Below are 25,715 nucleotides of genomic sequence, written 5' to 3' on the forward strand. Positions count from 1 at the left end.
CACATCTGACCAGCCAATGCACATCCAGGTGAAATTTCTGGGAAGGACGTTTGAGTGTTCTAGCCTGCAAGCTGCAGCTAGAGGCGACCCACTACCAAGCCCTCTTTCAAGTACTTTCATGTATTAACAAGAGTAATTTACAGCTTGAGAAGTGTTTGTTGATCTGAATCTTCCTTGTACTCTCTATGGTAACCTGTTCTGGCACAACTCTTTAACTTCTTTTGGCCAATACATTTTCTCTTTCCTCACTCACATGTTAGTACAAATATAAAAGAGATAATATGTCAGAAAGGGCAACAACTCACACAGAAATGAACTGCAATGATTTCATGCTTTGGTGCTAGACACAATAGATTCCTCTAAGCAGAACCATCTGCTACAAAACTGCACCCAAAAAAGTTTTTGTTTTATTGTGAAATTTTTGATAATCTTAGTAAAACAGGGAAGTTACTTTCTGTAAAGTCTGTACAGTCTTAACAGTGCCAGTTATTTGAACAGCTGCAGAAGCAGGACACTGCTTGGAGTTTTTTATTTTTCTGCAATGATCCAGAGATCTTATAACAGAGATAATTCCCTCTGCTGCAATGAGCTCTGTTACTTATGATAGGGGCTTACTTTGCAGAAGAAACTTCCTGAAGGTAAAATATCCTAAAATGCTGGGAGACAAGATTTTACTCACTGTTCTTTGAAGTGGGCAATGGTGACCACTCCTAACAATGAATGGCCTTGATGACAAGTTGGAGAGCAAGACCAGAGACATGTAAAAACACCCTATTTCAGTTTGATGATGAAAGTTATTCAAAAAAGGAAAAATGTTTTATAGTGATCGTATATGGAAATTTCACATTCTTTAAAAAATCCTTCCCCTCCCCAATCTGCATTGAGCAAGATGAGTTGTTTTAAGCACAGCTTATTGTTTCGAGTCATTTTTAACAATAGCAAGAGACATTTTGAAATGCAAGGTGCAAGTTACACATATAGTAAGGTATCAGTCCCAGGACTGAAGTAGTGTTGACTTATCAGCTGTGGTACATGTTAGAGAGCTTCTTGTACTCACACTAGTTCAAATCTTTACCCAGATACAAATTTTCTCTTTATCTGAATCAGAACAAGGACTTGAATCTATGTCTCCCTTAACCCATCCTGTATGGGTTTTTTAGTTGGCTTTGTCTTGTGCTAAAGTTGTCCCATTGTCTAGGGTAAGCAAGACTTAACCAGACCAGAGGACAACTCTACTATATAAAGGCTTTATCTAGCAAGAATGACACAATGATGCCATTGCTCTTCTTTCTCCTCTGTACTGAAAATGGCACCTAATTTACATTACTAAACTGGCTCAGAAAACTAGTTTCAAGAGGAAGTCATGCTAAATGTTGAGCTGAGGCTCAGGATCCTACAAGGTGCTCCAAGGCCACACAGATATCACCAGTACCAGAGGTGGATTTATATACTCTATTTCCTATATGGAGAAGAGCCTTTACACTAAAGAAATTTTATGTTTTCCTGTGTTCCCTCTGAAGCAAAGCTTAAAAAATCTGTCAGAAAAGCAATAGTTCAGAATACATGTGTCTCAGTCCAAAGATGATGATTGTCATTAACTGCTTATCAGTTATATTACATGTAACATGAGGTCACCAAAATCTAGAGAAGTATCTAATTAACTCAATACCCAGTACCCCTAGCAGGACCATATCAGGTATGGATAGATGCAAAACTCTTGAGCTCCACAGAGACTTCCTATGCTTGCCATTAGGACACTGTGATGCAGTGAAAGAAATGGAAAGGCTCAAGTACTGCCTTTAGGCTGAGATGCACAAATGTGGGTAAAAACAACACACAGCAATGGATGTGTGTTGGAGCAGATTTAGCTTTTGGTGTAAACATATACAAGTATGCGGACTGTGATTCAGGAATGAAGAGCAGCTGAAGTAAATTTTTTAAATTGTCTCAAATTATTAAAATCACATTGACATCAAATTACCATTGCTTTCCCTGAAAGGTATACAGATATTTAAAGAGTCTAATCATGCACCCACTCACATCTGTATATGCTTAAATAACCACATAAATAAGATTTGAACTTGAGATGGATAGATCTGGAATCAATTGGATTTGTCTCCTAAGTGCTAAGTCTTTTGTGATAACTGAATGTGTACTCCCAAGCCACATAGGTGCTTTTGAAAATTATACTCATTGCAGTGGTACCATGCAGAAAAAGGCCAAGCACTTTCATTAAGTAATGGGAAATGTATACAAGGATCTACCTTCTACAGATCTACCTTGTGTTTGTCTCAGGTTTTACACACTCTCCTGTTATCACAGTTTTAGGTTGTGTTATAGAACACAAAACCAGCAACAGCCAGTGTGCTGCTCAAGAGGTGCTTGTATGCAGGGGGCCACAGCAGAGAGTTTGTTGCTGTTGCAAATTCTTTCTCTATTTATACGGGGAAATTTTACCCAGTAAGAAGGGTTTGCAATATTCTGATCTGTGAACTGTAAGTGTTGACATTAGAGGTGAGTGAGTGATTTCCGGAGGTGAATGAAATGCAAGAAGCAAGCATGATGGCAACCCTTCTTGATCAACTGAGCTATCTCTGCTCTGCCTTGTGTCATACACCTTCATCATCATGAAGGACATACGGGCTTGTCAGAAACCTGCTAAAATGTTTCTTCCACAGAAGGTGGCAAAGGTAAAGTCTGTGCGAATGACCACACAAGACAGACAGTGTGAAACACAGACCTCGTAATTTTAAATAGATTCTTGTCTAAGAATGGATTACAATTTTCAGCCAATACATTTTTAATAATATCTATATAACTAAATAGACACATTGTCTTGCAGACAAATGGCTTTTAAGACTAATTATTGATCTTTTCTTGACATTCAGGGATGCTTCTTGTAGATTTTACTTGTAGCATGCTTCTTAGCAGTAAAGTTCAGCCTTTTCAGAGGGCTGGCATCAGTCATGTAAGTCCTTCCCTCTGTGGTATTAAGGGATTTGAACAGCACACCTATCTTGTGCTGGCCTGCTCCGTGGCATGAAAATTTACCTTCATATATTTTGTGTCAGCCACTTGAACATATTATTCATACAAGCATCAAGGACCCCCACAACCACATGATACTATAAATTTAAATATTTAGTGATAAAAAGTGAGTCATAAGTCATTAATCATACACCAGCTGAGACTATACAGTGAAGTCAATGACTGGTTATCAATGCAGACCATACGCTACCTATGATGTTTTGGGTTCTTTAACCTATTTGGAAGGGAACAATCTGTGCCTGTAAATGTTCACAATCTGACCAAAGTAATATTAATATTATAGCAACAATAATATATTGTTTATATATTAATTATTAATTTAGTGACATTATATATTAATATATATATATGTATTGGGTTGCACCTGTACTAGTAAATCAGCAGTGAGAGGGAATGTTTCTGGCACTGCAACACAGTGCCAGGCATTTGGCCCTGCACCTGTGTGGCCCAGGCCAAGAGCATCCTCTCAGCAACTCCCTATCACATCTGAGGAGCTAGCGCAGGCCAGGGAGCAGCCCCAAGAAGCAGTTTGCAGGCAGTCGTCCTGCTCTGGCAGCTAAGAGTTATTACTACATACATAGGGCATTCTTGTCTGATGGACTTGGTGCCAGAGAGAAGTCCTAGGCACATTTCATTTTCTAGTATACCACCACAGTCCTGGAGTCTGGTCATACAACAGCACCGAAAGCAATGGACCCTGACCTATGAACCCTATCCTTACTGTCTGCATTTAAAGCAAGGAAGAGCTGGTATAAACAGAGATCAGAGAAGAAGGTAAGAAGAACAGTAAGACAAGGTGTCATGACACTCGCATTGCCTAATCATTCTCAGAAGTCGGATGAGGAAGAGAGGCAAACAGCTGATATTTAGTATACATCACCTAAGTAAAAGATGGCCAAGAACTAGAGGTTTTGATGTTAGTCATACCAAGGACTGATTAACTATATGAAATTTTATTACTTTTCTGCATTTCCTACTCTGTATTTCTCCCTCACACTGGGCAATCTGTTTGAGTTTCAGAAATAATCTCTTCTATTTCAATCACTGGTGTTTTCAAAATGTCATTGCTCTTGTACCTGAAGTTTTCTCCCCATCTCTTTTCCCCACTTCTCTGTCACCTGCCTGGAGAAGGTCTATGAACAGCACAAAAACATACCAAAGCGGGGGACACGCTCCACTTCTGTCGAGCAGACGTTCTCCTCGTGTGCCAATCTGCCATAGGTGGCAGAGTAGATGATAAGGAACTTGGACTCCTGACAGTGGAGTTTCAGTTCCTGGTTTTCACATGCTGATTTGGTTTTGTATTCAGCTAAAATAGAAGCAAATAACAACATGGTAGCATGAGGCAATTACTCAGCTGGACTGTTAATAGCAAATAGCAGCATGACAGAAAACAGCTTTTCTGCAAGTTCTGTTGCAAGTGATATGTGGCACTATTATAACCAGAGACAAAGCCAATAGCAAAGTGGAGTGTTTCCTCCAACTGAATTGTTCCCACATGACTACCTAAAGCCTCTGGCTCCTTTTTGAAAGGCATTAAAAAGTTAATTTTTGCCAATCTCCTCTCCCTGTGGAACAGCCTCCCTCCTTCCCATATGATTTCCTGGCTTGCTTTCCACTGCTACTCAGTAGGAGAAGCCTCGTCCTTTCCTTTTGTCTCTCCCCAGGACAATGTTGCATTCTACGCTTAACTTCAGATGCCCGCCTGAGTGCTGAGAGCCTCCGACCACTCATCAATCACAGGGATGGCTGGCATCACCCAGTGCCACTGTGTACAGCACTGAGCGAGCACTGAATAATGGAAGACACAAAGGCACGGGGACGGGCTATGTATCCGAAGCCAGACGGTGCTCTTGGCTGTATTTGCACAGCTCCACCAAGGTCAGTGGGTTTCCCTGGGCGTGACTATCCAGCACAGGCTCATTTGAAAGTTTTACTGACAGAGCGATGTGAACCAGGAGCCTGAGAAAAATACACCCCCTCCCTTTCTCAGCTGGCACAAGCACGCACGCTCAGCACAGCGGTGGGGAAGCCAGTGAGATCGTCTTCCAGACAGCCTGGTTTATCCCTCCTAAGGAAACTGGTTAACATCTACCATCTGGCCAAGGCCATCTTGCTGGCCTAAGCAGCCGTTATGCTTGCAGCATTTTACCACTCAAGTCTTCCTGGTCTAGGTATGGTGGCAAATATTTTTACTGCAGATAAGGCCAGGGAGAAGAGTTTATTCTGCTCCATTTTTTTGTCCTTCAAAAATGTGAAAACAGGAAAAGGAGGTTCCTGAGCTGAGCAGGAGAAAAGGGAAACCTTATTGTTACTGAGTGGTATCCCTGTGAGTGGAGGGTGGGTGTTGGTGCTAGGGGAACTGGAGAGAGAAAAAACTCCTATCTATTCAATACAGAAAACATTATTGTTTCATTTCACAGAATCACAGAATCATCTAGATTGGGAAAGACCTTGAAGATCATCTAGTCCAACCATTAACCATTAACCTAACACTGGCCATTCTCAAATTTTTCAATAGAGCAGATAAAAAAATGGGTTTATGTTCTTGGTAATAGTCCAGTTTCTTCCATTCAAGTTAATCAGCAGTCACAAGTTCAAGTCTAAAAAGAGTGGTTTTAAAAAATAGTTGACCTGCTGCAGACTGTTATTCTGCAGAAGCATCTGCCATAGCATGCAACCATGAGGATCATGCCGAGAAAACAGAGGCTCTGACCCAAGGGCTGATCAACCTAAAGCTGGCACTGTGACTGTATGGCTGTGCTCGTGGTTGCTGGAGAGGAAGTACAGACAACAGAAACAAATCCCCAAGTGGTGTAAGACAAGGGTAAGAATACAACAGAAACCTCTGCAGAGACACAGCAACAATATTTCAACAATATTTCTAAATAGATTAAAAACTAAGATATTCAGGCAATTGCTTAAGTGCCCCCTTGAAGGCAAGGAGACTGTAAAACATACCTGAAGTTACACTCAAGTGATTTCCTGAGTAAGGATGTTTTCCACAGCCAAGCGTTCTAACAATATTGGTATCTTACCTACAAATACAAATTTCCTGTCACACGAAATCATGTGACTTGTACTGGAACTGGACTGTTCCTCAATTCTGAAGGCAGCACTTCCTGTTAGATACACTTTTGACCAGTTTTTGTAAAACTCAGATCACTGAGAATATTATAGATTCAAAGTAGCTCACTTCCAGTGGGAAAAATATTAAGCAGCTCATAAAAGTAACAAACAGGATCACAATCCACTTTTGATTAATAAAAAGAATTTTCAATGACACAGAAAATTATATGATATTCAAGTCCATCTACTATTAATAATGCATTAATTGTAATACATAAAAACCCCCTACTAAGATAATAAACCAGATTATTAAAATTTAAAATTTCAGACATTTTTTTCTCCCCCTAATAATCAGCCCAGGAAATCTTGCTGGGAGTTCTTGTGTCAGTGCTTTGCCAACAGTAACATCTGCCTACTTCATTCCCGTATCTCCGCTCTGACTTCAATACTCTGCATAAATTGGGCCTTCAGTTTGCTTGCCACTGCTGCTCCTATTCCACCAATGATATCTATCTTAATGCTCTGATTAAAGAAAATCCCTATTGTGCTTTCTCCTTTGGTTTTGGGATGGTATTTCTGAGTTGGCTGGTGAACCTACCCATAAATCATCATTCAACTATTTTCTTTGGGACCCATTTCAGACACACTGGGGATTAGCTGCCAAAAAAAGCTGAGCCCCCAGGCTACTGAGGCTTGTTCTTATATACAATAGCAACAAGAAAAACAATTTAAAACCACCAATAAATGAAACCTCATGATGATTGCCTTAATCTTTCTTACACTTTTTTCATGTTTACAAAGTGAATTCTATTTGAGGTAGAATTTGTCCGTTTACATATCAATGTCAATTACTTGCATAGAATACAGGTTATTCTATAATGAAATTCTGTAATAAAGTTAGCCATGCATGTGTATCCTCCAGCCATTATTCTATAAATGGGAGGTAGCAACAGAGAACCTTTGAAAGCTTTGGTCCTACCTCCTTAAACATTTTTTGCATATTCCTTTTATAGTATCTTCTTCATCATTTGGGTCCTTAGCCCAAGCATCTGTTTTTGCTGTTCAGCTCTATCATTCTAATATGACATTTTCATTTTCATCTCTTTAAAAAAAATTCCAAATCATTTTTCTTTTCTAGTCTGCTGTCTGACATCTGACTCTGTCACACTACACTGGTCATTAAACTGGCAGCAAGCACACTGAAGTTGCAAATACAATGGAGAGCTAAGGTAAAGTAGAAAAAAACAACTTGCTATTAATCTAAGAGTCTCAAAACTTCACACGGATTTACGCAAAGCCTTGTGCAGTGGCATTTTAACCAAAACAAACAACAAAATACACACAAAAACACATTTGCCTGATGTGGATTACTTACTAGGCTTGCATTTAAAGGAGACAAGGAGGAATTTAGTGGTCCCTGGACACAGATCAGGTCCAAAAACCCGACTATTGACAAGCAGTTGGCAGGATCTCAGGTTTTGGCATTCATCCAGTACTTTCTAGAACAATGGGCAAAAAGGATAGGCTTGAAAACAAGGTATGAAGCTATATAGCAATGAGAACACTTAGTCGTACTTTGTTCTATACAGGAGAGAAAACATTCCTTCATAACTTTCTGGCTATAAGCATGTAAGAAACATCTGTATCACTGGATTTAGGCCACATCTCTACTGGACTTCATGTTGGCCAGGTATATGGGAATAGCGATGTCCATGGCAACTGAGGATGTTACCAATTTGCTGTTGTTTGTCACTGTTCCCTCTGCCCCCAGATCTTGCTGTGTGCCACCACAGCCTCAGTGGTGCCTGGGTCTCCATGCAGAGCCCAGAGCAAGTGGGAACACATTCAGCCCCCAGTTTCTCCACTGACATGCCTGAGGCACTCACACACTCCTAATAGCATTTACAGGAGTACAATGTCCAGGTGAAGCACGGTAACTCAAAAAGATGTCTTTTTAACGATTTCACCTTGATCTACTCAAGTTTACCTGATCATGCTCTGTAATACCTTCACTTGAAAGAGTTCTAACTAATGACTTGGTGTGCTTAGTGACACTTAATCACAACCCTAGCTTTAAGCCATATGTAGGTCCTCCTGCTTAAGGGGCACTTCTTGCTTGCAGTTACACACATAATCAGGTATTTACTTGCCACTTGAACACATTTCAGAATTGGTTTGATCGGATAGCTCAGATGCCCCTGTCTATCCTGAGTCTGCTTGTCTTTTTTTTTTTTTTTTTTCTAAATGCTGTTCTAAGGCCGTATCTACCCCAGATTTTTTGGCCCAGCAATAAACCATGATTCTTACTGTGCTGCTTCACTTGGAGTGGCAACAGAGGAAGACAATAAAAAGGTCAGTAGCATTAAATGCAAAGGGGCACATGGGCCCTCTCCAAGTCCAGCAAAAGGACTGAGCAGTCCTAGTGCTCACAATAGTGCAGTTTTGGAGCTGTAGCTATAGAAAATGTGAAGACACTGCCCAAGATGAGCCTGTATCCAGTTTCTAACACATTCACAAGCCAAAGCACCTAAAAATCCCCCAATTTAAATGCAGCAGTGTACATATGAAATTCTTATACGCCTTCAAGGCCCAGTTTAGAGAGGGCTTTCTATATGCTATTTTTGGATAGTCAGTGTTGTTGTGGCTGGGATTCTTGATGTTTAAAATCACAGCAGGCTGTGATAAGGGGGGTGTTATCTCTGGGTCACCACACTCTTAACAGGAGTAATTAAGATACCATTCTCTGATGCTTTTCGGTACCCCCATAAGATCTATGGGAATTTTTGCCTTGTTTCTCATCAGAAGGGGTCTCAGTCATACCAAGAGGCCAAATCACAAATTTGCCACTGTGATAGCACAAGCTGCCCTCTTGTTTACAGGCTGAGAGAGTTGGCCGTGGCTGAATCTCTCCTGTCATCCCTGGAAGCCATCCCTCCCAAGCAGAAATGATACACATTGGCAACACGTTGCAGTGATCCTGTAACACTCTTGCCATTTTATTCCCATTGGTAGAAGAGGACTTGCATCCAACACTTTCTGAGCATTAAGTGCACTCTAAAGAGTTTAAAAGGGAAGGAAAAGCACAGCAGACTTAATTTGATCAGTCAGTCAATTCTTCTTTTACAGAGTTGCAAGTCAAACAAATGACTCCTCCTTAATTGGGATGGTTCTGGAACAGGCCAGTGAAATAGAGTTACATTTTTAGTAAGTGGAGATACTGTCCCCTCCTACTGAGTCACCTTCTGTTTGCACCTGAGCTAAATCATCTCCTGTGCATCTGTTTGTATTTTCTCCTACTCAATGTGAACAGCAGTCACATTTTCTATCATGCTGCTGTGCAAAATCACACAACCACAAAAGCAAACAATGATACTGGTAAATGAGGTAACACTGGGCTTTTAATATCTTGGGGCAGATCTAACTTTGCAGTGATCCTTTTAATAGGAGGTCACTGTAAAAAATGCCTGTTATGTTTCCTCCCGTCTGCAGGGTAGCATCACGCCCTATTATGCAGACTGCAGATGCAGTTCCAAAGGGAAGGGCAGGAGGGATGAGATCACTGGTGCTATTTTCTAAGAAATCAGTTTACAGGATGTGTCTCTTCTCCTTGACAGAACCGGAACTCCCCAAGATGCAGAGCATTCGTATCTTTCACGTTCATGGCCTTGTCAAAATGCTTTCATGCCTTTGATCAGTGACAGTGCCTGAACGATGATGACAGTTTATACAACAGTTATCCCATGCTGTGTTTATTACATTCAAGGGAAAAAATTGTCCATGGAGACCTCACAGAGGCACTCACAAGCCCAAAATAATCATTGGTGTTACTCCACTGTAGTCAGTAAAATGGCATCAAGGATGCATCTGGCCTACTGTTTTCAGTAAAGAGATGTACTTTCACATGGCTCATAGGTCATGTCTGGAATGTCTTTAGAAGTTGCAGTACAGCATGAGCAAGCCACACTTATGAAACTGCCCTAATATTGTTTCTGGAGAGAGGATATTACTGCCAAACCACTCTGTAGAAATCTTCAACTCAGCAGTGGTGGGAACAGACCTGTTGTCAAGAAGCAATGTGTCAGCTGCAAGCACAAACGTTGCAAGCTTCATCAAAGCTTCTATAGAGCACTTAACAATAGCTTCACCGGCAGAATGTGTTCAGATTCCATTGACTACTCATTTTTGCAATGATTTACTGAATTTGGCCTAACACTGGGCATTTTCACTATGATGAAACAAGCCTTTGATAGCACTGTAAGTCAGACCTTCTAGGCCTTGTTACAAAAGACTCCACAGCAGAAAGTAACTTATGAAGCATAAATGATTTTAAGTTACACTTAAGTGGGAACAGCAAACAAGCCATAGGATATTACTTGTGCATTATTATTAATCATGCATTCAGGGAAACGCAGTTATCTGCAGAAGTTTTTAGGATCTGCTGTTCAGCTGTCACAATGCCTTTTCAGTGAGTGAAAATAGGCATGGAACAAGCCAAACACCAACCAGAATGCCATCTTACTCAGTGGATTTGTAACCCAGTTCTGCCCAATGTTTGTATCCTCTACTGAGGACAAGGAGGGCCTGTGTGATGGATTAAGACTGGTCTGCCCAGTCATGACCAGCCCTTTATTAGAAGGGAATTGATTATTTGAGGGAACTTTAAGAATTGGGTTTCCAAAGCAAGGTTCATCAAAATAGAAGGCAATCTACAAAGCTTTCACAATCCTATGATAATATCCTGCTGGCCAGACAAATCCTTTCAGTTGTAATACTTCTGATGGTAAACTGACATAGACACAATGTCATTTCATTCAATGTTGTGAACACTTGTCATTTTCACACACCACAGTTCACCACATGGAAACCATCAAAAACATTTTGTGCATTAAGAACCTTTACAACGTGCGATACCTGCAAAGAGGTGGGTGCCACACACTTTATGGGTTCTGTCATCCTGGTTTCAGGCTCCTGAGTACTACACATGTGGTAGTCTTGCCCATAAAATGCTGACTGAACACTTATTGTTGAGTGCCGAGGACAGTGTAGACTCAAATGTTCCCCATCGCAGGCATAGGCAGTATGATTTTGCAGAAGTTTGGTTAGGTAACCTAGAAAATATTCAGCTCTGTTACAACTAGTAGAGGAAATGACAAGCTCGTTAGATTATAAGAAAACCACAATCAGTCTCTGGAAAGGGCATTGTAGTCAAGGTTATACGTATGGCCCACTGCCACACCACATGGTTCTGTGAATGGGTCAACCTTTACATGCTCGCAGCGCTCGGGTCTGGAAAAGAAGAGGTCATGTGGCAGTGAGTCAGAACCCTACCGGCACTCCAGCAGCGACACTATGTTGGAGATGTCATTTCACAGGCAATAAATGAGCTCAGGCCCTTGCCAGTCATGGTTGCTAACAATCCCAAGGTGTGTTTGCAGAAGACAGAAGGGCTATTACTTCATTTTGTGGGCTAGACTCTTGTATTCCAGCTGGCTAAGGTACTCCTTACACCTCGTCTTAAACTTGATGCTTTGCACTTCTGGGCTCCTAGGCAGTTGGGTTTCACAAAAGTTATAACAAAAGGGATTCTATATCACTGAATCAGATGCTAGGATAGCAGAGGAAAGGTGGTCCATCAGTACTGGACACCATAGGTGCTGGACAGAAACACAGAAGTAAGATACACAGAATTTTGTATTTGCTAGGGAGTTTGTTGAGAGTTGTTACCAGGAGAGGGAGAGGTAGGATCTGTATGCAGCTGTTCACCTGTACCGTCCATTTGCATCTTCCAATAAGTAAGTCCATGAGCAGCAGAGCTAATAATTGTTTTTCTGATATGTATTTCATTGTGTATTGTCTCTTTAGCCAAGGTTTCTGTTATCACCACAAATATTTAAAAATTTAATCTTCTACTGCCCTTCTCTCTGTTCTGCAGAATTCTTTAATGGAAACATACAGGCTACTACCTTTGACAATTACAAATTAGCCATTGTGATAAGAAACGATTAGGGGTAACTTAATTCAAAGACTTTCCTCACCTATACTTATGAAGCTTTGATATCTCTACCACTCTGTCACGACTGAAATCGATCTTTAAGCAAAAAAGGTTTGTGGATGAAGGGGAAGAAGTGTGAGGGACAGAAGAGATACAGAATAAAAAATACCAGTCCATACATAAAGCAATATTCTTCCCCATCCCTCACCCATAAACACATGGAAATTAGACCCAAACTCACCTTTTTTCCTCATGAGTTTTATGACAACCCAATATAATACAATCAAAGTAAATCTGTTTTCTCTTTCACTATTAGCCAAAATTTTTATTAATGTGTACACAATAACTATATTTTAATAGTTTCCTTATTCTCATACACGCATTCGATTCTGTATAATTCCTCTAAAATCAATTTCCAACTTCTAGAACACCAAGTTAATCCATATTCGCATCAAAAAACCCAAACAAAATTCTCAAGACCTAACATATTACGAAAGCACAATTTGATTTGAGATTTAAGAAAAGATTTGTAAAGTTTTAAAACTGAGACCATGATTATATATGTATCTTTTTTATTTCAAAAATTATATTTTTCCTATCTTTGTGTCTTTTCCAAACATACAATTGGTCTAAATAAAAGACAAAAGCTAGTATCTTCTCCTCAGAAGCCTTGCTTACACCACTGTGGTGACAGCAACAATATTATTGTTAAGTGTAACAGAGAAAAAACAACAAACCATATTTTCTTGTTCTGGTGGCTGAATCAGAATGACAAGGTTCTTGTTTAAAATAAAAATTAGTTTTCTCTAAGAAAATGTTGAAAAAGAGTTTGTTCATGCCATTTAATTTTCACACTTTTGGCCTTTTTTAAACCTTTCATCAAAGATGAGCAATTAAAAAAAAAACAGTTTTAAAAATATAAACATAAGTATTCCAAGTAAATTATGTGAAAATAAAATATTTCAGTTCTCTTGCATCTTTTCCAGCTCCAGCTGTGCGGCTGCATAGTAAAATTCAACTCCCCTACCTGTTACTAAGTCTGGAGAAAGGAGATTTGTCTTTGCTGTTCCTCAGCTAGGGTCCAAGAGAGGACAGGAGTCAGCTAGATGCACCTTCCAGTGCAGCAAAGATGTAGGTGAGTTCCTCACCTCACTGAACTCAGTCTGAGCACTGGCACTAAAATCCAAATGGAGAGAATTTCATGCCCTGTATTTGCAGTCTGGATCTCGAGGAGACCAGCCCAGCAGAAATACCCATGGCTTCTCACAGGTTAAAAAAAAAAAACAATGAAAAACCCAAAAAAAACCCAAACCCCCCTCAAAAATCCATCCCCTACATTTTCTGTGTAATTGAGATCACAAATAGTTGAGCTTTCCTGTCAGAGCCACTCCTCTGTCAGCCTGCTCCTGAAAGGTGCTGAATATTGCCAGGAAAATGGGCTGAATGCCCAATTGCACCCAAGTGGCTTTGCTACGGTCCGATACTGTAAAGGGGCCTCCAGTGACATTTACTGCCACTGAATGCCTTTGACATTGCCATCGCAGCATAAAGGGCCACAGTGTAAAAGAGTATTCAGCCCAACGTGAGTTGTGGGCACTCAACACCTTGAAAGATTTAGCCCGATATTTGTAATCATTTCAATTCTTCAGGTTTTAAGTTACTTGGAGCCAAGTGCGCTGTCTACAAAACAGCCCAGTATTCCCTAAAGAATATCAGCTATGTTGTGATTTGGATGAGTTCCCTGGCATCTTAACTGCTACTTTGATCCTGCAAATTCCTAATCCAGTATCTAAGCACCTTTCTCCAACAATTGCAACTATTCAATCCTTTAAAAAAATGCCTTTATAAAAAACTTGCTCTGATTCTGTATAAGCAATATGGTTCACTTGTAAAAATAGCGCTAGGTGAACCAGTGAAAGTAAGACATCACGCTCTCCAGCCTTCTAAGCAGCATTTAAAGTGACTCTGCTGTTATTAAAATCCTTGTGTATTTGCACACAATAAAGGATAAAAATAGTAATGGAAATTGGCTGAAACTTAATGTTCTCTGATAAGAGAAGTGGTGACGTATTACTATCTAAATTACTTGTCTCACATGGCCAACCATGTAAACCTGCATTCTTTATTACTACACACACAGACTACATAGTCATAAGTGGAGTGGTCAGCCCTTTGTGAAGAGTGGTGCCAACTGGGCAGCTCATGGCCCATGTTGAGAAAGAATTCCCACTCATGATTTCCTCTTGCTCTTCCTTGAAAAACAACAGGTTTTTTCCCCTCCTCATGCTGGCCCTCTTCATGCACTGGGGTGCTGCCTGCCCCATGCTTGGCTCAGGAATAAGAGTTTTCTCAGCACCTGCCGCCTCTCACCTTGGTCCCAGAGTGGTGTTTGCACAGGAGGGAGCAGTTTCCAGTTGTTTTCCCTCCTTTCCTGGGCAGTGTGGCCTTGTAGTCACCCTGGTAGAAAGCGTCATCTTCTTGAGACCATGAGTATCCCCACATTGTTTACCAAATTCTGTACAGAAACACACTTCCCTCAAGGCAGCAAATTTAGCTGAATGACAATGTAAGGTTAGGGAAAAAATATGTTCTTATCTCTACAATTAATAACAGCCATGGTTATCAGGAGAGGGGGCATTGTAACAGCTGAATGGGTCTGTCACTCTTTCTGAGGCATGCTTCCTTTTCTGCATTTCTCTCAACTGGCGCAATTAAATCAGGTCATCCAAAATAGATGGCAGAGTTGTGTCACCGTCCAAATCAGACGGCAGGATTGTGTCACTTTCAGGCACCAGCCCAGCACATCGCGTGGGCTACAGGCACTTCAGGGCACTATTTGTTGTTCAGAAGCTCTCAGTTTGTACGTCTAGTTAATCAGTATCTGTTAGTTGTGAATCCTGAGAAAATTATTTTTTAAAAATATCTAATATGGGAGCTAGAGGCTGTGCCTGGATGGAATACAGCACACCTGTAAGTCCTGCGTGCTAGGGAAGTACTTGCTAGCTCCTCTCCAGCCAGCATATGAAGAGATTCCCTTCCCCTGGAAAGCAGGGCACAGGGAGGGCTGGAACTCAGCTCACCCCAGCATGGATCGAGCGAGGTCATGGCTACATGTGCACCTGGACTGGGAAACAAGAAGACTTGTGAGTTATGGGTTTTCTTACCCCAAACAGAATCTTAAGCAGAACCTAAAAAAATCCTTAGATGACAATGTTTTAAGCCTAATGTTGTTTTTTTTCTCTTTGTTTTCTGGGTTGTTGGGTGATGGAGGGGGAGGTGGTGTTTAGCTATGGCAGTCACTTTTTCAAGTGTTATTCTGCAGTAAGGAGGACTACAGATTTCCTCTCTCTTTTTTCAAAAATAATGTCACTCTTCTTTAAAACAATATGAAACTTCGTTTTAAAAAGTCAGCTACTGTGAGAACTGTCTAAATTAGAAAAACCTGACAATACTGCAGTGTCCCAATAACGTCTCTACGCCTGTGTGAAAGCCACACGGGAGCTTTCCCATTTATCCAAGACACACATTCATAAGCAATGTATGGGGTGCTCTGCATACTCAATCATGTACAAGACTTTACAGACTGGCTCAGGAGTTAAGCCTGAATCATATGGCAATAAACAGATCCCATTGATTTGAAGGCAGAAGGTACCATCCCACTCAACTGTCTGCATAACCCAGACTACTCACTCATTGTAACTTTAAACTGAGACTCAAAACACCAATGCAGAATCCAAGCGTAATCCTTTCTTCCAGAATTAGCCAAATTAGTCACAGCATCCACTGTGTTGACAAAGACCTTCAACTAAAAAAACATAGCACCAGAAACACTGAGGCTGAGCAACTGAACAAAGCTTTAAGTCTTACCAATTGCTTCTTCTTGCTAAGGAGGACTAACAACTGGTAATAACAATGACAGACAAAAATAACTGGCCTAAGAGAGTGAAGGTTGTAAATAGATACCTCTCTGTGTGAAAAAGAGCTCTTAAGAGGTTATTGTTTTTATACTCAATGTTTGCCCCTGGCATAATTGCTTTAAACAGCAACAGTAATGGTAGTAATGAACCTGAAGGTATGAAAATCCAGAAAGAATTTTTTTTCCTCTCTTAAAAGCACTGAAAAACTGGGAACTTAGAAAGTTTCAGTTTAAAATTATGACTACCAGAAAGCCTGGAGGTGGTCAGCCAAGAGATGTGTTATGTCTCCAGTGTACGGCACAAGACACTACAGGGTGCTCAGATTTTCTGGATTTGTTCCTTATTGTGGAGGATGCTAACGTGAGGCTTTAAGGCCCTTTTTCAGTTGTCAGCATTAGAGTAAGAAAGAAATGTGTATATTCTGTCCAGCCTCACTGGACTAGTGTGAACCTCACCATATGGAAGCAACAAGGAGAACAGCATTTCAAACTGTGAGTCTAATGCCTAGCACATATTAAATGCAATCTCAGCGTTGACTGATGTAATGTCTTTTTGGCAAGAGAGCAGCTTTGCAATGGAATATTTTTAGAGCCTGAAGCTGAGTAGCACAGAGTCCATAAGGATTCTCAGAATTGGGCCTTCATAGACAGATTTAGTAATATTAGTTCCTGTGCATCAGTCAATCTATCTTAATTAGCACAGTAATTTGCTAGCTTGTTTTAAAGACATACAAATCCATTTTAGATCAAAATAGGTTGAAATAGCACACATATTGTTGTGGGAGTCCCAGAAGGCTAATCCATTCGGTAAATCTACATCAGCTCCTGCCATTTTATGAAGAACTGTGCCAAGTCATTAAACATACACAAGCAAGACTGTCAAGTTTGAAAGAAAAGATCTCATGCGGTTATAACAGAACTGTTGATAAACTCTACAAACACCATTAGAAGCATCAATCAGATATTTATTGGTATTTGGGATCCAGCTGCAGTACTTCTCCAGCAATATTTTCTCCATTGGTGTGTGAAGGAAGCACTGAAGAGAAATTAACCCCTAAGTTTCCTCCCCCATACCCTCAACTGGTCTTTAGAGGCAGCTACACCACAGACCATGCTGCTCAGGGTTACTGCATAATCACTGCTCTCAGAGTCGGCTGGTGTGTGTGTAAATGACAGTGCCCATTTGGCTCTGTTCACAGAAGCAAGGATCTGCCTCTCGTAAATCTCTCTAGTCTCTTACCTGGGTTGTCTGCAATTTCCTTACAAAGTAGCTCTTTTTTAGAATTAGTAATCATGACAGAGGACAAAACATTATACAGGAAAGACACTGTTTCTAAAATCCACAACGCTATGTTACTCGCCCCATCAATTTATTCTTTTTCATCCAAGTGCCTTGTAAGCATACTGTTTGAGTCACTCCAGCCAGACTTGGTCTTAGAATCTTTTATCAGTAAGAAATAACCTTTGGCAGAAGCATTATTTATTCTACTCACTGCTCAGAAATGAGCGTAACAGCTTCACTCAGCAGATACACATAAAATCCATACTTGCTTAATATGTGCCTTCTTGCACAGTCACTAATTTGACTTTATTTCCCCCCATTGCTTGTTTTTTTTCAGAGTGCCTTTTTGCTCTATCTCTCTCAATACTCATACTCTTTACAAGTGACTGCTACCCTACAAACCTCATCCTTTTGCTTGTACAGCAGGAGATGGCATGCAAAGCCGGTTTGCCATGCAAGAAAAATAATTTTTGTATAATCACTATACTTTTTATATTATCTAAACCTTTTTGATGTGGCGATAGATGTTCAATGGGAAAAAAAAATAGTGGTAGTCTAGTTTCACTGATACACTAGTGACCATAAAAAAACTTTCCATTTCCAAATTAGTTTGGTTTCAGAGCATTCAAAGCTGTTGCTTTTCTTAGAATCAGTCCTTGAGAGTTTTTAGTTGACCATTTCTAAAGGAGATGAAGTTTATGAGATCATAATCTCTGTCCACCTGCCATTCCTTTACTCAGCTGAACAACTTTTAAGCTCAATGGCCAGTTTTCAACCTGAGGGGTACAGAGCTCAAAGAAATAATATTCCTACAAGTTTCACCAAAACTGAAGCCTGAGCTGACAGGTCAAAGTAGGAACTGTTGCTTCGTACTCAATCTAATTGACTAATGCTAAAAGTCAGCTAGTTGCTGAAGAGACAGCATACTTACACTGGAGAGCTAATCAGCCTACTGTAATGGAGCAATTTGTTTTCAGTGGCCTTCATGACAGATGAAGGATTAAGCCTTCAATAAGAAAGTGCTTAAGTTAAAAGTGAAAATAATTTTGGCATAGTATGGCAATCAAAGCAGGCATCAGTGATGAAGATGTCGGTCAGGTTTTCCATTAACTGCTTTATCAACATGTGTGCTTTCATAAGGAAATTGTCTTGTTTAATTTTTTCCCTTATGGTCACACCTCATAGACCATAACATGGATCATAACCATCTTATCAAACCTAATTCTCATTGTCTGCTAAATCAGAGGGTCCAATAAAGCAAGAGCTTGGTTCCACTTAAGCCAGAGAAAAGACCCAGGTAACCAGCAGATAATTCAGTGTAAAAACATTCAAACTCTAGTATGTGAATGGGGTTTATTCAGTGAGCAGCAGTGCACACAAGAAGCCAAGCCATGAGCTCATTTTAGAACAAACCCAAGACATCATGAAGAAAGTATAGACCTCCCATAAATTTTGGTTATGCCATACAGGCATTGTTTCTCCAGGAACCACATAACCTCTACATATCCATGCCACTCAGCTCAGACTTGCAGTTATGTCAATTAAATTTTTGCAGAGTGGGAAAATCCATGAATCCTGCACTCGCAGACCAGACGCCTATTCTCTTTCTCATATCCTCCCACAGCTGTTTTCTGTTTCCCTCAGATCTACAGTTTCATATTCCCTTGTATTATCTCCTAGGAGTGATGCTTATTTTCATTGTATCCAAATGGCTTTCTGAGGAAATTGGAGAGATCCCTATGCACCTTCCTTTTTCTCACTCACTTTCTCTTTTTATATCCCTCTTCCCTTCTTGTGTTACGAAGAGGCAAACTATTACTGATCCCCAGAGATTTTGGTCTGTAGTAAACTCCACGCCATGGTCAGTTGTACTTCTCTCAGGCTACTCCATGAAGACATATGGGCAAACACTTGTCCTGGGACTTAATAAGGAAACTATTACAGTAGAAAAGGAAGATTTTCTTCCTCCTGCCCCACGATGCTGACAAGAGGTATGACACTGTTAAGGGACTGTGAGGCTCTTTTCTGCCCTTGCCAGAAAATCCTTCTTTTGACTGGAGACAGAGTAGCCTCTTCTAGTGCCATTAACAAGAAGTAACGAGAGAAAGGCTCAGCGGGTGACAACCACTTCTGGAGACAGAATGAATCATTATGCCCAAGAGACAGCAAAGTTATAATCTTCCCAAAAACTGCAAGCAGGAGAACTTCAGGGACTAGAGGAAAATGTTTCTCTGAAAATTTGGATTTATGAACTTGAACCTCCATGCAAACTTGCAGGGTGGGGGGTGGGGGTGGGGAGGGTGCTGTTCATTGCCAGCTCCTCAGAAAACACATTGCAGGTTTCATTTTGCAAACAGAATTCTGACTCAAACTCTGCATTTTTTGTATTCCCATTTATATGTGACACTCAAAAAATCAGATAAATTAGAGATCAGGGAATTTTCCTATTGAATCACTAAGTCCATCCTCTGGCAGCTCACAGATCTGCAGTGTTATGATGGCTTATAGAACAGTAAGTCCAAGCCAGAAAAGAAAAAAAAAAACAACACCCCACCTTACCTCATAGCCTGATGATTTTCTTTACAACAACGCTTCATTGTCCCCAACTCAGTTTTAGCCTGAAGAAATGAAAAGTCCAAAATTGCAAAATGATTCTGGAAAATTAATGCTTGTCTTCCTGTCCAAGAATAAATACAATGAAGAAAAATAAACAGATATTTGTGGGTTGAGACCCTCATCCAAAGCCCAGTGAAATCCTTGGGAATCCTTCCAGTGACCATAGGCTTTCAATCAGGTCTTATATTATGAGTGATGTTTTGAAATTAATTCTAAATTAAGAGTCAAACATCACTGGTATTTAATTTGTTGCCAGAAGCCACACAATAGACCTTTGAAACAAAACTCTCAAAATGCATAGAAATTCAGACGAAATGACTCACCAATGCTGAACAAATAAAGTGCAACCATGCCTCCTCCTGCTCTTCAGCTCCCTTTAAGACACTATTTTCTCTGTCTTTGGTAATATATCAAAATATTTCAATTTTAATTGTAGATTATGGTTGGCAGATGACAGAATTCTGATAACTGGTGACTGTCAGACAGTGCTTTCTCTGTCTGGGGACACTTCCATCAAAATCCGAGTATTTATTTGGATCAGGTCTGTAACCCCTTTCTCTAATAAAGCTAAGATTGTCTGGAAACTGTCTTACTAAGAAGGGTATCGTCATCAGATGGAATAGGAAGTCAGAGGGGAGCTAATCCCTGCTATTTATTTTGAATAAAAATAACATATGATGCCAGCAATCTGCACAGTGAGAACAAAGAGAGTTCTTGCCCCAAAGGTGTAAAATTTTGCAAGACAGACTCAAACATGTTGGTCTCTGAGCAGTGGAGCTCAGGAAGTCAGGTTTCTTATACGTTTGTGTCTCATGCCTGAATTTCCCAACATCTGTTGTAGAGGTAGGAGCATCACACTATGCTTTAACTCACTTTGGGAGAGCTTTTGGAGCAGCATCCTTTCTTGGGGATGCTAGTAGGGCCTACTATTTATGCTCACAAGATGTTCAGGAACTTAACAGGATCAAAGCTTTTACTTCTCTAACATAGGCAAAATCCACATCTAAAATGGGATTTCATAAGCTACACTTCCTCAAGAAAGCAGCAAGAACTGCAGACAGGCCTGAAACAAAACCTTGGATCTCAGCACCATCATCTAAACTAAAATCTCACTTCTGACACACACTTCTGTTCCACAGAACAAATCCCAGATCCAAACCTGCTCCACTTTGAGAAACTTTAAACCAGACTTTGAGGTTTAACTCCCATATTATTGAAATGAAACATGTTTCTAATATGAAATGGGTTTTTTTAAGCAAAGCAACCAAATTTTTCATTTGACTTTTACAAGGCAGTATCAAGAAGATGCATCACTGACATCACTCCTTTTAGCACCTCTTTAAATACCCTGGTTGAAGGACAAGCTCCACTTTGCCACAGTGAGTCAACAGAACCAACTCAAGAAAATTTATACAGGATATTATCTAACCAACACAAAACCAACAAAAAAACCTCTGCATCATTGTGGTCATGATTGATCCTGCCACGTTATTACAAACAAAGCATTTGCTCCAAGCATTTGTTTGCTTTCCTTTTGCCTGGGGGAATCTGGGATGGGTGAATGCCACAGAACTTAATGGAAACTTTTAATGCAGAAAGGCCACAGGATCAGATTATATTTCTTGGATGAACTGGTTTGCTCTTCCATTAGATCCATTTGTCTTCTGTTGTTGGGTCAGAAGATCAAGTCTATGGAGTTAAAGCAATGCCTAGCTCTGTCTGAACTGTTCTGGAAAAAAAGAAAAGTTGACACCAGTGGACAAAGATTAAAAGGTTCTACCTAAGTAGCCACTGCTTTTTCTGTTCACATCCAGAAAGTCATTCTTCAGCCCAGTTATGCAATCACACAGTTACTTCATTTTTGATCTTCGGTTACAGCCACGTTTCTTGAAAGCTGCCCAGAAAACCTGGCTGGGACTAAGGTAAAGAAAGGGAGATTGACTGATGAAGTGAGCAAAGAGGCCAGCTCAAGCAGAAAGCCTAAATTCAAAGTAGCATGGAGAAAAGAAGGAAAAGAGGAAGAAAAAGGGGTATAAAAAAAGGTGAGTGGGTGTTTCTCGGTGTTGCCAGAGAGAAGGAATTTAGACAGAGAAGAGGTCAGTTCACTTTTGCAGCAGAAAGGAAAAAGGTGGGAGAAGGAGCAGGGCTAGGACAGAGAGACAAGGTACGCTGAACACTTTTCCCATTGCCAGCAAGGAGGTCAGGGGGATGAGACGAGGGAGCAGTGACTCCTGCTGTTGTTGGGAGGGTACAGGCTCCTTGAGCAAATGCCACCAATCCCCAGCAAAACCAAATCTCCTCAGTAGCAGTGGTAGCAGTTAGGCTTTCTATAGCACCAGTACAGGTATACAAGTTAAATACAGTATAGAAGTTACATGAAAGAGTAGCACATAAGTTTGCTGGTTTTGCCAGCAAATTTCAGCAATTTCTGAGAGCTTTGTCAAGTAGGAATTGAAACTGTGGACATGAATAAATATTTTGGTGAAAAGGTATTCTAGATGTATTTTGAAGAGTAAGCATGAGGGGAAGAAAATTCTCCAGCTGTAGGATCAAACCAATATGCGTGAATATCTAAGGAAAGAACTGTGGATTAAATCTGTCTTCTTCTGAACTTTCAGCTTTCAATTTCAAGTTCAGGCACAAATGCTTGGAACCCTCTTTTAAAACTAATCACATAAAGGACTGCAGACCTCAGAGCAAACCTCCACTTACAATAACTAATGCAATTAATAAATATGTTCTTTGTTGCCACCAAACTCCTAGACAAGAATAGATTATGCAGATCTTTAAGTATTGTGTGTATCAACATTACCTCCAATACCTCCTGTTATTAAAAGGAGAAACTAATTTTGCTTATTGACACTGAGTCTTCCTCACAAAGTTTGATTTAGAACATTTTTCTCCCTAGAAAACAGCAATTCACATATGAATTCATAAAAGGATATTGTACAGTGAAGAAATGTCTCTTTAAAAAAACCCACAAACAAACCAAAAACCCCAGACAAATTTTTTTCAAAGCTAAAAGCTGGACTGAGAAACATATGACAACAAGAATCTGAAGTTCTATATCCTATAAGGGCAAGAGTAGTAATAAGACCACAATAGCAACTGACCTGCAATAACCAAATGAAGAGATTGTACTCACAGCTAGAGCTGCCAACCTCTCTCTTATGAAAAGGGAGGGATAAATACTGTACTAGTTTCACTGTTGCTGTTCTGTGAAGTGATCCATAAAAAATGACCACAGTTTTCTAAATGGGGAAATAAATACAAGTCAAACATAAAAAAAAAACCAAAACAAAAAAACAAAACAACCTTCACTACCCACATGCACTGTTCCCTACTCCCTTTCCACCCCACCAAACAGATCCCCAGAAGGGTCATCTTCATGTTGTTACAAGCAAGCAGCTAGGTCTTGGGATTAAAAAACGGACCCTGGGCAGGTTGGAATCGCTAGCACAATTTAATACATACATAAAGAGAATACCAAAGATTACATGTGCAGTTGTTGCCATCTGACAGCAGTCTGGGAAGTAATTGTAGAATTCTGTCAGAACAGGGAAGGAGGGAGAAGGATAGAGGAACAGAGTTTGGGCTGTTGAGGTAGAGATCTGATGCTGGAAACATACAGAGCGGAAAAGGCAATGATCCAAAAAAGTATGCCCCTGATAATCTGAGTATAAAAGACTGAAATCTGTAAAGAGGGAGAAAAGTTTAAGCAACTGGCCTAGTTCTCTGTGCACTCCTGAATTCCAGTACTGGCTCAACTCATGCAGAACGCATTCGAGGTGTGAATCTCAGCTCCTTATGCTCTGGCACAGGTGGCACGTGAAAACTATAACCTGCTGCCTGGAAGCTTTCCCCTCAGAAGGGCAGGGTTAGACCTGACCCTTCCCAGAAGACGGAAAGTGCAGGTGATGGGCAAAGCAGGGGGAGTCAGCTGCCGCCAGGGTTATCCCCGCTCCTCATTCCTCGGGATAACCCCCCAGGAGCTGCCTCCACCTTGGGAGCTGCAAGGCACTGCCCCTTTAAACGGGGCAGGTTTGTTTTCATGTAAATTCAACAGTGCTTATGAAAATCAAATCACTGTTCCTGCTGAGGGAGGGAGCACATCAGGAAATTCAGCAACTCTAGAAGCTCAGCTTGAAGCTGGTGTGACAGAGCCTGTTGTAATTCTTTATTAAACAGACTGGGGATGGCCCTGCAGGGTGTCATCTTACCTCTGACAGTTCCTGGCCCACCGCACCTACTTCTGAAGTAGCTAAAAACTTCTCCATGTGCTCTGACTACCTTTTTTAAAAGGCTGCTGTCACATTTTTGGCTTTTCTGTCATTGTGGATTAGATCTCCATGTTAAAAGTAAAAACAAAATATGAGCAGAATTTGTTCAGGCCTGGAAACTTACCAGTCTGGCAAGAATTTTGGAATCTGATTTTCTTTTCTACATCTTATTTACTGAATTGTCTGCATGGCATTTTTAATACTGATCTCTGAGGTGAGACAGAGATTTTTCCTCCGTCATTCTACCTATTGGGAAAGCTCAGTGCACAATGAATACTGGATACAGCTGTACTTCTGAAATGTATCTTGGATAACCTTATCTAAATAACTTCATTTGAAAAGTGAATGGACTTTTGTGAGAGGAACTTTCCTAGATAAACTAGAGGGATATTTTTTAACTCAGCGGCTATTTGAAAGGGAAAAATTGAACATTTATTTTATTTTCTTGTGGAGAACTACCATGTGATTCCAAAACTAACATATACAAGCCAGAACTTAAGCCAAAAAAACACCAAAGAATGAGATAGCAAGCATTTAAAAGCCTTTTACATGTGAAAGGAATCTAATAAGGAGATATCCAACTATATAATCCTGGTCTTTGTATCTGGTGGTTGCTTGCTTAGAAATGTTCAGGCTTATGGAGTTGGACACAATAATAAAATCATAGACTGTATTTTCCTATCGCTGAGAAAATAGTTTCTACCAAACCTTCACCAGCATTTTGAAGGGTATTAACACAAACTACATTAAAGTGCGTAACGACACATTTGGATTATTAATTATATACTAACTTTGTTCTAGTGCACTCGACTGGCTTTGGGAAAGTCCTGTCCAGTTCAGGAAGCGTAAGGCTTGCTTTCTGCCCTAGAGGCAGTTTCTTAGGCTTGCAATTGCCAGGAATATACTGTGCCTACTGTGAAATATAGGAAGGAGAAACGGCTCTGCTAAACAACTTTCTAACAGCAGTGAGATGTCCTGGAGCACAAAAAAAAAGCTACACCAGTGCCGTTTTCTCAAACAGAAAAGAAATATTGCTTCGTTGTTCTGCTGGAAGCAAGGACATCTTTCCAGTTTCTACAGCCACTCTGCACGGACACGGCACCCTCGCAGCGATCACCTACGTGGTTTCTGACTGACAACCAGCGCCTCTGCTCCCTCGGAAGCGGCTCCCACCATCCCACCGCAACCGGGCGAGAGGCGCTCCCAGCAGGGAGAAGGGCAGCGCTTGTTGGCCACCGGGGCTGCCGACGGCTCGCTCAGGGCCCGACTCCAAGCCTCCAGGAGAAAGTTGGGAACTTTTCCAGGGACTTCCACGCACTTTGGGTCAGGCCCTGGCCGATTCACGCACAGCCTTCCCACCGCGCAGCTGGGAAGAAACCGACAGTTCAGGTCCTCGCGTCCCTTCCCGCCTGACCCCCCTGGAAGCCCTTAACCCCCTCTTTCCTCCCTCGCTCCCTCCACACACGGGGTCGCAGCCACGGCCCGTGGCGCTCCTGCGCCCGCGCCCCCCCC

General features: G+C 40.8%; 1 protein-coding gene across 2 annotated transcripts in view; it reads right to left on the reverse strand.

Moving 5' to 3' along the window:
- EVA1C (eva-1 homolog C) overlaps nt 1-25,715 on the reverse strand; it is a 39,571-nt gene that overhangs the window by 13,460 nt on the left and 396 nt on the right. The window contains exons 1-4 of one of the 2 annotated variants that reach the window (XM_026856648.1): nt 19,867-19,966; nt 11,029-11,225; nt 7,493-7,616; nt 4,205-4,357 (exon numbers count right to left, since the gene is read on the reverse strand). In XM_026856648.1, the coding sequence (XP_026712449.1) occupies nt 4,205-4,357; nt 7,493-7,616; nt 11,029-11,100 (349 nt within the window). In that variant the 5' untranslated portion in view covers nt 11,101-11,225; nt 19,867-19,966. Of the gene's footprint in view, nt 1-4,204; nt 4,358-7,492; nt 7,617-11,028; nt 11,226-19,866; nt 19,967-25,715 lie in introns of those variants that run through there. The other variant, XM_026856657.1, reaches the window with a different exon arrangement.

Source organism: Athene cunicularia (assembly GCF_003259725.1).
Source record: "Athene cunicularia isolate RWA chromosome 1 unlocalized genomic scaffold, athCun1 chr1_part1, whole genome shotgun sequence".
NCBI lineage: Eukaryota > Metazoa > Chordata > Aves > Strigiformes > Strigidae > Athene > Athene cunicularia.